Source organism: Hippopotamus amphibius, chromosome 10 (assembly GCF_030028045.1).
Source record: "Hippopotamus amphibius kiboko isolate mHipAmp2 chromosome 10, mHipAmp2.hap2, whole genome shotgun sequence".
NCBI lineage: Eukaryota > Metazoa > Chordata > Mammalia > Artiodactyla > Hippopotamidae > Hippopotamus > Hippopotamus amphibius.
In genome coordinates, this window is record NC_080195.1 from 104,764,571 (window position 1) to 104,777,747 (window position 13,177).

The window sequence follows — 13,177 nt, forward strand, 5'->3', positions numbered from 1 at the left end:
TTTTATTGGCTGTGTTGGGTCTTCGTTATTGCACACAGGCTTTCTCTAGTTGTTGAGAGCAGGGGCTACTCTTTGTTGTGGTGCGTGGGCTCCTCATTGTGGTGGCTTTTGTAGTGGAGCATGGGCTCTAGGTGCGTGGGCTTCAGTAGTTGTGGCACATGGGCTCAATAGTTGTAGCATACGGGCTCTAGAGCTCAGGTTCAATAGTTGTGGCGCACGGGCTTAGTTGCTCCGTGGCACGTGGTATCTTTCTGGGGAAGGGATGGAACCTGTGTCCCCTGCATTGGCAGGTGAATTCTTAACCACTGCACCACCTAGGAAGTCCCTGTGCAGATTTAATTTTACTCTTTAAAACTATTCTGACTAAAGCAGTTTATCTTTTTAGCTAGAGATCCGTCATCACACTGGGCTTTCCCCGGGTAGAATTAGTGCCTGTAAATCTCTGATTACTGTCGAAATAAATTAGACGCCTCCCTTTGCTGATTATTGATCATTGCCTTTTCCTTAACTTCCCATTCAGTTTTTCCCATTTCAGTTGTTACAGATGAAGTTGATCAAATGGTTTTGTGTAGTCAAGAACGGCATTCCATTTTCAGTATTATCAACGCAGAGCTTACAAGTTTAGGGTCGCTGGCAAGTAAGGGTGTTTAAAAACAGAGAGGGGGCTTCCTAGGAAACCTTTTCCAGATGAGACTGCCTAAGCTTTCAGGGTTTTCACGGAGGGACTCTCAGAATCAGTAGAACTTGGGAACCAAGATGTCAGATGATGGTGGAACAGACACCTGGTGTGTTGGTTTCCTGTTGCTGCTGTAATGCATTATCACAAACATGGTGGCTTCAAACAACAGAAGTTTATTGTCTCACAGTTCTGGAGGCCAGAAGTTCAAAATCAGTTTCACTGGGCCAAAACCAAGGTGTTGACAGGGCTGTGCACCCTCTGATGGCTCTAGGGGGATCGTCCTTTGCCTCTCCCAGCTTCTGGTGGCTGCGTCATTTCTTGGCTTGTGGCTCATCCCTGCCATCTCTGCACCCTTTTGCCACTTTTCTGTATGTTTATGTGAGATCTCCCACTGCCTTTATATTTTATTTTATTTTACTTTTTTGGCTTCGTTGGGTCTTTGTTGCTGTGTGCAGACTTTCTCTAGTTGCGGCGAGCGGGGGCTACTCTTCGTTGTGGTGCGAGGGTTTCTTATTGTGGTGGCTTCTCCTGTTGCACGGGCTCTAGGTGCACAGACTTCAGTAGTAGTTGCAGTGCAGGCTCAGCAGTGGTGGCTCACGGGCTCTAGAGCACAGGCTCAGTCGTTGTGGCACAAGGGCTTAGTTGTGCTCTGCGGCATGTGGGATCTTCCCAGACCAGGGCTCGAACCTGTGCCCCCTCCATTGGCAGGCGGATTCTTAACCACTGGGCAACCAGGAAAGTCTCCCGCTGCCTCTATTGTATAAGGACATTTGTGATGACATTTAGGGCCCACCCAGATAATCTAGGTTAATCCCATCTCAACATCCTTTACTTTTTCCAAATAAGGTCACATTCACATGGTCCAGGGATGGGGACTTAATGTCTTTGGGTGGCCGTTATATAACCTACTCGAGGCAATTAAAGAGCTAAATAAATTACCCTAATAATAATTGTGTGCTCTGTTAAGAAAGGCAGATCGTATTACTGCTGGGCTTTCAGACTGTTGTTTATTCACAGTACTCTTAAGAATTTCACTGCCAAAGGGTGTAATTTTTAAAATATTGCAACATAGACTCGAGCAAAGACAGAATCTAATTGTCCTTTCCAGCATTCCTCTTTCTCTCCACCCTCACAAGATGATGGATATATATTTGTATGTGTATATATACGTATGTGTTATACATACATACATATGTTTTGTCACAAATGAGTACAGTTTTTAAAGCTTTCAGTTTCATATGTATGGAACCAGTAGGCCAGACAACAGCCTGCATACGTGGATGGACAGCATCAGCCTCACGTGGCCCGGGGATGGTACAGACCCCCAGCCTGTCTGGTCCAACGGCTGACTGTCCGCTCTTAGTCATATCTGTGGTTTAAGGGCCTGAAATTCCCCGTTAATATGGGTGAAGGTGGTGAAAAGATACAAACTTCCGGTTATAAAATAAATAAGTCCTGAGGATGTAATGTATAGCCTGGTGACTGTAGTTAACAATACTCTATTGTATATTTGAAAGTTGCTAGTACTGAAGATCTTAAAAGTTCTCATCACACACACACACACACACACACACACAGGTTTGTAACGATGGTGATGGATGTTAACTAAGGTTATTGTGGTAAACATTTCCCAATATACACATATACCAAATCCTTATGTTGTATACGTAAAGCTAATACAATGTTATAGGTCAATTATATCTCAATTCAAAAAAAATAAAAATTAAAAAAAAGTCTGTTCTCTAGAAGAGAGAATAGATTAAGCCGTTACATTTATTTTTGCTTCAATGGTTAGAAAAACAAGGTTCACTGATTTGCTCAGTTAGTACCCTGGTGGTCACTCATTGTTTATAAAGTACTGTGTATGGTGAAGTGGGGAGTGGTCCCTGTGTTAAGGGAGGGATGGATGCTTTAACTGGTATCGCAGGTGGTAGGTGTGACGGGAACATAAGGAAGGAAAGCTAAAGAGACTTACTGGAAGGGAGGTGGGCCTGGAGTTAGCATCTGAAGCACCAGATGGATTTGAAGGGGTGAAGAGGGACTGTGAGTACAAGCTTGGAGAGTAACTGAGCGTGTGGTCTGGGGAAAGAGACCCACCTTGGGGAGCTGGGAGTCCGGAATGGACAGTGGTGGGGCTGATAGGGAGGGAGCTTCAGTGCTGGGCTGAGGCCGTGGACCTTGCCCTCTGGGCAGTAGGCAGCCCCCAAAGAGCTTTAAGCAAGAAATCAGAGTTCCAGGCAGGGCAGAGTGTGAACTCGAGGGGCCGGGATGAGCGTCAAGGAAAATAGGTAGGACACTGATGCCATGGTCCAGGCTAGTGGTGGTCAGACTTTCATTTTATTTTAATCACAAACTTATGTCAAGAAAATAACATTTGCACACCTTGCTGCAAACATGTATCTATCATCTATCTATCTATCTATCTATCTATCTATCTATCTATCTAATCTATCATTTATTGATTGATCTATATCATACCTCTGTACATGTGGTATGAGTGCCTTATGAAGCAGTTACAAAATTATAATTACAAAAAAGGAACTAAATTGAAATGGAAGTTCCACTGTTTTTGTCCTGCAGCCCAGTGGCTCAATAGCCTTATATGAGAATGTCCCTTGCGTTGGTGGAGTCTCAAGTGGAGACGGTACATCTGGGCTCTGAGAGGCAAGGTCCTAAATAAACCCAACCTGGCATAGGAACAGAGAGGAAGGAAAAAGTGAGGGAGGCAGTTCGCAGAAGGAATCGAGGTGATGTCACTGGCTAGTCACATTAGAGAGGAGCAAAGACATAAGTAAGAAAAGATGGCAAAACAGTGGTGTGTTTTAAGGCCAGGTGAGTGGATTGGTGACAGCCATGGAAGGAAGGGAGAGTGGGGAAGGGTGCAGACTTGGGCAGAAGAGACAATCTCCCCTTCCTCTCCATCCCTCTGTCCTTACTTCCATTCTCCTCTCCCTCCCTCCCCTCTCCCCTCCCTTTATACAAAGCTGGAGGCTCCCCACATGTGACATGTTGATTGTGGGGGAAGTGACCCTCGAGGAGCATCCATCGGGCAGTTGAGATGCTCCTCTGGAGCAGCAACAGGTTGGGCCCGACTTAGGGCTAAGAGTTAACCTGTACAGTGATTCACAGGGAAAGAGGTACCCACTGGACAGAGGTGGCCTGGCCTGAGGTCCTGGTGCAGGGCAGAGAAAGGGCAGGGTGGAAGGGCAGGGGTGCCACCACAGTGGGTATTGCATCCCCCAGCTCCCTAAACACACCCTAGAACTGAAGATGGGGCAGATTTGGCTGTTTCAGAAACGGACTCGTGGGGGGCACCCAGCCTGGAGGGATGATGGTGAGGCCTGAGAGGGAGCACGGAGGGACCCTTTGCTGGAGGAGAACTGGTGTTTCACCCTCCAGGGAACCAAGTTTGGCACTGACTCTTCACGGAGCCTTCCAGACCACCATTCGAGTTTAGCCTTCCAGACCACCATTCGAGTTTAGCCTTCCAGACCACCATTCAAGTTTGCCTGAGTAAATTTCATTCTCTTCTTTCATAATTGAATCTTTTGATCTTTGCTGATGTTACATTTTTCTTTCTCCCTTGATGCTATCTTAGATAAGGTTTTTCTCCTGGTGCAGACAAGTAGCTGTGTGTTTTCCTAGGGTTTTATGTATAGTCAGGGAATAAACTTTGCCTGCAGTGTCTGACAACGGCCATATTCTTGGTGACTCCTTAGGTAGCCATAAAAGTCATCGACAAGAAGAGAGCCAAAAAAGACACCTATGTCACCAAAAACCTTCGGCGAGAGGGGCAGATCCAGCAAATGATTCGCCACCCCAACATCACGCAACTCCTTGATATCTTAGAGACGGAAAACAGCTACTACCTGGTCATGGAGCTGTGTCCTGGGGGCAACCTGATGCACAAGATATACGAGAAGAAGCGGCTGGAGGAATCCGAAGCCCGCAGATACATCAGGCAGCTCATCTCTGCGGTGGAGCACCTGCACCGGGCCGGGGTCGTCCACAGGTAAGGGCCGTGCCATGATGCCAGTCACCAACTCTGTGCTGAATGGGCGGCGCTGTGATTCAGCGCACACCAAGCACGGTCGGATCCTTGCAGTGTGTTTTACAATTCTTCTGCATTTTTGTTTTACATACTTGTTTTGTGAGTTAGGTTAAAGCTAATGTGGGCTTAGAAGAGTGGTGTCTGAAGCCAGAGTTGCCTGGGTTTGCATCCTAGCTCTCTTCTTTAATAGTTGTGTGACCCTGGGCTAGTTAACCACTCTGAACCTCAGTTTCTTCTTCTGTAAAATGGGAATAATCACGATACTTATCTTGTGGTTGGTATAGGGGGAAGTGAGTTAATATACAGAAAGAGGGACGTCCCTGGCAGTCCAGTGGTTAAGACTTCACACTCCCAAGGCAGAGGGCATGGGTTAAATCCCTAGTTAGGGAACTAAGATCCTGCATGCCACGTGGCACAGCCAAATCAATCAATCAATCAATAACTATATATAAACGGAAAGAGCTTGGAACAGTGATTGGTACATAGTAAGGGGCATGTTAGGTCTTGGCTGCTCTTATTATTATTATTTGCAAAGTAATGAGAACAGTTGCTCAGGTGCCTGAAAGAAGCATCAGTGTTCAGACAGCGTGAGATTGTTTTTCAGCAAGTGATGGTGCTTTCGGTGTATTTGCTTTGCATATGGTAGTTGCTCAATTGATGTTTTATTTAATGGAATTGAATCGCCACGTGAATTGTGAACTCACCTTTAAAAGTGAGGCATGTTCCCCATAAGCCAAACCAGCCTTGCAAATAATTATGAAAATCAAACTTTTTTAAACAGCCTGCTCCCTCCTGGGGAGGAGCTTTGCAAGCAAACTGAATGTAACCAGGCTTCTTAGCAGAACGTGGGTGCCCGGCTTTTAGTGTTAAACTAAAATAAGGTCAATAAAAATACAATAAAATAAAAAAATGAAGGTGCCCTCTTTTCCTCCCAAGAAAGTGTTGACTTCACCAATAAATGCATAGTTCTTGCCTCATGGAGTTATAATTCATAATTACTCTGGGTTGTTGAGAGAAATTAGGGCTCATGTTTAGTCAATTCTCATTTCAAAAAATCAAGATCAGGGAACTATATATACGCACACACACACGTTTAAATTTTTTTGTGTAGAGATACAGCTCGCATACCATAAAAGGCTCCATTTTAGTCTACAATTCAGTCATTTTCAGTGTATTCACAGAGTTGTGCAACTATCACCACTGTCTAATTTTAGAAGACTTCCATCTCCCTGAACAAGAAACCCTGTACCCATTGACAATCATCCCCCATCCCCGGCCCTCTCAGCAGCTCCTGGTAAGAACCACTCATCTGCTTTCTGTCTCTATGAACTTGCCTATTCTGATCTTTCACATAAATGGAAACAATATACGGTCTTTTATGAGTGGCTTCTTTCACTTAACTTTATCAGTGGGATCGGCACCGGGGGATGCCCTGTGTGCCTGAATCTGGGACACAGTGGGGAGATCTTGTGGGGAGGTCCCAGGCTTGGGGGGGCGGGCACTGAGTGGGGGGAGGTCCTGGGCTCCAGGGGCAGGGGAACACTGAGGGGAGAGGTCCCCAGCTCAGGGAGGGAGGGACACTGAGGGCAGGGCCCAGGCTTTGGGAGGGACACTGAGGGGAGGACCCAGGCTCGGGGGGGGGGACACTAGGGGAAGAGGTCCCTGGCTCAGGGGGTGGGGGGGACACAGTGGGGGAGGAGCCAGCCTTGGTCAGGCCCCATTCAGGCACATCATTTCCTCCCTAAGGTAAGAAAACCTCCATGTACATATTTTTAGTCACACACATTGTCACAAAATCACGATTCATTAAAACCCTCTGAGTTTCGATCAGCAAGGAAGGGAACATTCAGAAATTGTAAGTGAATAACACTATTTTTGGCTCTTTCCAACAATACCCTTGTGTAACCTGCCGTGTCAGAGCTCTGCCAGTATTAGGAAAATGATGGTCGTAAGTGTGCCTCGTTCTGTCTTTGATGATTAAGATGACAAAGGCAGAAACCTCACGAATGAATCAGCTTGGGTTACCACTCTGCTGGTCACGGCGGAAAATAGAACCAAGGGAAGAGCTTTCCAGGGGACTCAGGGTGTTATTACAAGGGTTTTGTGCTGTCAAAAATCAGATGCGCACTGAGCTTGGAGCTTCGAGGACAACAAAGGGAAAGGCCACGAAGGCTGTGCGTAGCTGGCTGGTTCCTCCCGCAGGAAATTCTCAACAACCCTTTTAAAGTGATTTTAACAGAATCCAATCGCTCTCAGCACAATTACTGTCAGAATGTCAAAGGAATGAATTTAATAATGTTTTGATAGCAAAGACAGTGCACTTTTTCTCTCTCTGATCTCCGGAGTTCTACTTCTTCCCCTCTGCTTGGAAATATATTCATCAGCCAACAGTAGCAAAGTCTCAGATCTTTTAAAGTTAGGGAAGATTGGAAATACAGATGTCATTTCGGAGGAGTTCTTTTTCTTCTCTAGAAATCATGCTAATGAGTGCCAGCACACATGGGCGTAGGTGATTAGGTGGTGAGACAGCACAGGAAAATGCTTGTTTAGAGTATATTCATGGGTCGCTTTACCTGGAATGTCTTGATTTTCAAAGGTTCTATGCATCTCATTTTTTGCAGCCATAATCTGGCTTGTATCCTATATGCTGTAGCCTTTTTCAATGGTGGAGGATTTTCTCCTTTTTGCTGCATAGGTGGAGTGAATTTCATAAATTATTCTGAGGTTAGATTTTTCAAATGAGTAAGAGAGTTCCGATAGCATTTCAGAGATGTCCCGGAGTTCCTAGCGGGAAGATTTCTGAGCAAACAGACTGGATCATCCAAAAGGATTTAGGGTGAATTTTAGTGGCTACATTATACGATTTTAAGGGCTTTTGGTTATATGTGTTAGAGAATGCTTTAAAAAGCACAGGTCCTGATGAGGCTGATACTATATCGTCATATCATCATCAACTTAATGCCTAGCAGATCCCTCATTTCCTGTGAAATTAAATCTAAATATTTAATTATCTACCCGGAACTATTTAAATATCATTTAAAAGAAATCTTTAAAAATCTTGTAGCTATTACAAGTAGAAGGGAAAAAGGGAAACTAAAAGTCTAAAAAGCAGATTTCCTTAGCTGGCAGAGAACTTTATTTAAAACTGACCTGCCCTAGCTTTTCTGTCTTGCTACAACAGGGTCGTTGTTCACTTTTGCAAAGTTAGAATGTGGTCTTAACTTCTTCATTACACCATTTGAGGATTGTCTGAGATACTTTGGTTTGGGTTTAAAATCTGACAAGGGTTTTGTTTTGTTTTTTTCTGTTTTTCTTCTTTTTCTCAACCGGTCTCACCCAGCAGGGTGCCAAAATCTGATGATTTTTCTATTGTACAAAGAGCATTGACTTTTTAAAAAAAATAAATTTATTTAATTATTGGCTGCTCTGGGTCTTAGTTGCTGTGCGCAGGCTTTCTCTAGTTGCGGTGAGCAGGGGCTACTCTTCTTTTCAGTGTGCTGGCTTCTCATTGTGGTGGCTTCTTTTGTTTTAGAGCACGGGCTCTAGGCATGCAGGCTTAGGCATGTGGGCTTTAGTAGTTGCAGCACGAGGGCTCAATAGTTGTGGCTCACGGGCTGTAGAGCGAAGGCTCAATAGTTGTGGTGCACAGGCTTAGTTGCTCCGTGGCATGTGGGATCTTCCCAGACCAGGGATCGAACCGGTGTCCCCTGCACTGGCAGGCGGATTCTTAACCACTGAGCCACTAGGGAAGCCCCTAGACTTTGACTCTTAACATGCATCATCAAAAATACTGATTGTGCCAAGAGGCTAATTTGAGATTCATCTGTTCATTCGAAATAACAAAGTCCAATCAAACTACACAGACAAAACATGCCCAGGTAACACAATACTGCCATCCCTAAGCAGGAAGAGACAAGCCATAGGGGCCTGCAGGACTGGGAGAGAGACACACTTGATCAAAGGGAACGGGAGCCTGTGTGTCAGCACGGCTGCTCCCAGAGCCCTGACCTGTCACTCATCAGTGTTGGGGAAGGGCCTTCTGTACGTGCGAGGAAGGCAGGGCAAGAGAGGGGACCCTTCTTTGTTCTCAAGGGCCTGACAAGAAGCAAACCTCACCTGTACTGGGGTGGTTTTAAACTTCTAGGTTTCCTTGGAGAGGGGAGGGAAGGAAAGGCAGATGAGAAGGAAGTGACTTCTGCTCACATCCGGGGCTGTTGGCGATCCCAGGGCCTGAGCACTTATCTGGAGGCCCTGGTTAGGTAAATCAGAGGTTGTTTTGTTTAGCTGCGTGTGAAAAAAAGTGACACCTTTGTAGATTGGGATGCGTGGTAGTTGGCCATGTGGATTCTAAAGCCAGACTGCCTGCATCCACATGCGGAGTCTACCACTTAAAAGCTACACTGGGCACATCACTCAGGCTTTTGTGCCTCGCTTTCCAGAACTAGACAATAGGGATAAGGGATTATCCACTCCATGTGGTTGTTGTGAGGATTAAATGAGGCAATTCATGTAAAGTGCTTAACACTGAGACCCTTAGGAAGTACTGGGTGTGTGTTTGCTGTATTTAGTCCAGCTCATTCATTTTATCCAGGGAGGCTGAGTTCTGTGTGCTCGAGGCCCCACAGCTCATCTCTGCTTGTGCTGCCCTTTGCAGGCTTTGTCCGGCTGAATCGGTACCCGCTCTGAAGCTCACCTCCTCCAAGAGGCCCTCCAGGCTAGGCCCCTGGTCATAGACTGCCCGGCACCTTCTGCTTTGATTTCCAAACTCTTTTCACAAGATCACTGGCTTGTTTGCTATCTGTCTTCTGCACAGGCCACCAGATAGCCCAGCGCCCAGCCCAGTACGCACACAGGAAGACTTTGTTGGATGAATGAAGGGAAACTGAATGAATACAGCTAGTGTCAGAGTCAGCACTGGGATGGAAGCTTGTCTGGTCGCCTGTTCTTGTTCTTTCTGGAATATTCCATACTCTCCCTGGAATTTTAAGGGAGTTTCTTCATTGACTTCATACCAGTTTGTTTATTTTTCAGGTCACAATTTGTAGAGTGGCATCCTTTTAGTGAATGAATAGCTCTTTCATTTTATAAACAGAATTTGTTTCCGGAGCATTGTAGGAACCCAATGAAGTTTCATTTTGAGTAAATAAATTAGGTACATGCTTAACCAATTATTCTTACGTTTTATCAAATTGCCCGTCTTGTAAATAAATCAAAGATTAAAAAATCATTTGGTTTTAATACAGTGCTCTTGAAGATGAAAGCTAACAAAAAAGAAAAGAAAAGAAAAGAAAAAAAAACCTTGTTCCTGCAAAATGCCCATTGCCTTGGGGAGTGACGTGCTCCTCTTGAATGCTTTTATTCTTAGCTTATTGCTAAAATCCATCTTGTGGCCATCTCCACAGGCACAACTTTCTCCCCTAGACTTAATCCTCTGTGGGTTTGGTCCAGGCCCCCCCTCCTTCCCGGGCCCCTTCTCTCTGACCTGTCATTTAAGGGTTACTGCCCCCCAATACCTCTGCTTATCACCGAGTGAATCCCTTATTTTAAGAGTCTTTTGTGGAGTCTCCCCCTTCTCTTTGTCTTAGAATCTTTAACTTCATATTCTCCCCTGGCCACCCAGCCTCTCACCTCTTCCCTGTTCGTGGTTGTTGAGTTGGGAGTGGCCCATTTTCTCATCTCTGCCTGGGAACGGCTCTGCCAGGTGACCCCTCCGTGACGCCATTTTCCAGAGAAGAATCCAGAAGCTCAGAGAGCTCAAGTAACTTGTCTAGGGTGGCTCAGCGGGTCGACTAGAGAGACCCGGCCTGCAGAGCCTGTCTCCTTCAGCTCCCCAGGCTGCCATGTTGGTCCAGGCTTTGCTGAGCCTCTCCACCCTGGGCCTTCACCGGCTCTTCCCCAGCCTCCCCACGCCTCCCTCTGTCCTCCCCTCCCTGGAAGCCTGGCAGCCTCTGTTTTATGCCCCTCGGTTCCTCACTTGCATCTTGGGTCTCAGCCCTGAGTGGCCCCCGCAGGCTCTCTGTTGAGTGTTCTGTCCCTGAGTTTAAGCCTGGGGTTCGGTAGAGGCCCAACCTTCGACCTTCATTGCATGGCCAGGTGAGGCCCAGGGGAGAAACTCTTCCTTCGTTCCCATCCCAGTATTCTGGAAGTGTGTGTGTGCACGTGTACACAGACACACGTACACATGGACATGAGTGCTCACACACACGTGTGCATGGGGGCAGCACATATATTCACACACATGTACTCATACATTACTCATACATGGATGTGTGCTCTCCCTGGAAGCGTGTGCACGTACACACACACACACACACACACACACACACACACACACACACACTACCACTCCGCCTCCCCACCACTGCTCCTGTCGCCCCTGCTCTGCAGGGTCCTGGCAGCTGCTGCTCTTCCCCTCCCCCACGGCGCCCCAGGACCCTGTGTTTGTTATGGCAACAGCGTCCTCCCCTCCACACGCCTCCATCTGGGAGGGCAGAGTTCCTTGTGGCCAGTCTCCAAAGCTCAGAGATTACCATCTTTAAAGAAATGCAAGGAACCTTTGGGTAGGTGGGTGGGTGGAGGGGGACGGGTGCTTGCTGGCCTGTGGGTGAGCCTTTAATTATTAGTTGTGGCCTGTTCAAGCTTGTTCTCTTGAAATAACCCAGAACAAAGGGCTGGTGATTAGAGCTCTCCCCTTGGGCCCTCTCTCACTCTCTGGAAAAATGCCTGCCCACCCCCACTCCCCACTCCCGGGGGTGGAGAACAGGACCTGATGTTGGGTCTGCCCAGGGCCTCCATGAGCCCCACTGGGCATTTCTCCTGGAACCGCCCACTACCGGAGAAGGGTCCAGAAGTCTCTGAGCCTGCACTCTGGGCTGGGCTCCCTCAGGCTTTGCCAAAGGGCCACCCCACTGGCTACGTTACTTTGTTCCCCATACACACTGCTGCCACCCAGGTCCCACAGCCCTGTCCTAGTCACTGGATCCCCCAGGTGTGCCGCATCCCCTTTCCTGCTGGTCCTGACTCCTCTCGGAAGCCCCTTTGGCCAAGGGAAAGCTATTTCCTCTCCATCCAGGGCCATTTTCTTTCCTTCCCTTTGGCGTTCAGTTACAAGTTCATACCGGCCACAGAGAAGAATTTCTGACACTGCAGGACAGGAGGAAGAGCCCTCCACTTCCCTCTCCTCTCCATAAAGTGGTTAATCTGATCCAGGACTGTTAATGTGAAATTGAGCACCACCCCATCACCAGGAGCAGACCGGTCAGCTGTCAGAAACTTCCTTCCCATCCGACAGACCTGACACTTAACACAGACAAATATTTTGTCCTGGGGATGGAGCTAAAAAACCATGCTTTTCACATGACCACCGGGAGCTTTTCTGGATTATAGAGCCTGCCAGTGTGTGTGTGTATATATATGATATAATCCTCTCTACATATAATATATATATTTAAGGTTCATTGTAGTACACTAACACTAAAACCTTGTGAATAAATTTATATATAAACTTTATATATATTATATATATAAATAAATATATATCCTTTTATATATAATATGTAGTATATTGTATATATTAATAAATATATATCCTTCTTTTATATATAATATATAGTATATTATATATATTATATATATAAAACATAATCCTCTATAATATATATGTGTATACATGTATTTAAGGTACATTGCAATACACTAACACTAAAACCTTGTGAATAAATTTATCCTTCTTTTAGGGATCATTTATGGCCTTTTGGGTCATAGGTTAAGTAGCTGGGCAGAGGGTCTGAGTGGCCCACTGTGCTGAATGGACTCATAATTAACTTCAGGTGGTAAGGATGCCCCACAGGGAACATCCTATGGGTGTACTTGGTGAGTGAGGTACTCGGTGGTGGCCACAGCATTGCTAGTACTGATCTCTTAGGAAGGGGGAAATATCCAAGAGCTACTTAAAAAATTAATAGACTTTGTTTAAAAGCAGTTTTAGATTTACAGAAAAATCGTGCAGAGTTCCCACCTCCCTTCCACATTGCTTTTCCTATTATTAGTATCTTCTGAAAGTGTAGGGCATTGGTTATAATAGATGAACCAATATTGATACATTATTATTAATTAACATCCACAGTTTACATTTAAGGTTTATTAGGGTACATAGTACATCGAGATATTTTTTGTGTTACACATTTGATGGGTTTTGACAAGTGCATGGTGTGATGTAGCACCATGACAGTATACAGAATGATTTTACCACCCTAAAAAAATGTGCTCTACCTACTCATTCTAATTCTCCTGCAACCTCTGACAACCAGTGATCTTTTCACTGCCTATAGTTTTGTCTTTTCCAGAGGTCATATAGTTGGAATTATACAGTATGCAGTCTTTTCAGACGACTTTCTTTCACTTAAAAACATGCATTTAATGTTCCTTTCATGACTTGATAACTTATT

The 13,177-nt window shown here is 45.7% G+C and overlaps 1 protein-coding gene across 1 annotated transcript in view; it reads left to right on the plus strand.

The window, feature by feature from the left end:
- The window catches only part of HUNK (hormonally up-regulated Neu-associated kinase), a 105,999-nt gene that overhangs the window by 36,712 nt on the left and 56,110 nt on the right, over positions 1-13,177 (plus strand). The window contains exon 2 of the mRNA XM_057697939.1: positions 4,399-4,691. Coding sequence (XP_057553922.1) covers positions 4,399-4,691 — 293 coding nt within the window. The remainder of the gene's footprint in view (positions 1-4,398; positions 4,692-13,177) is intronic.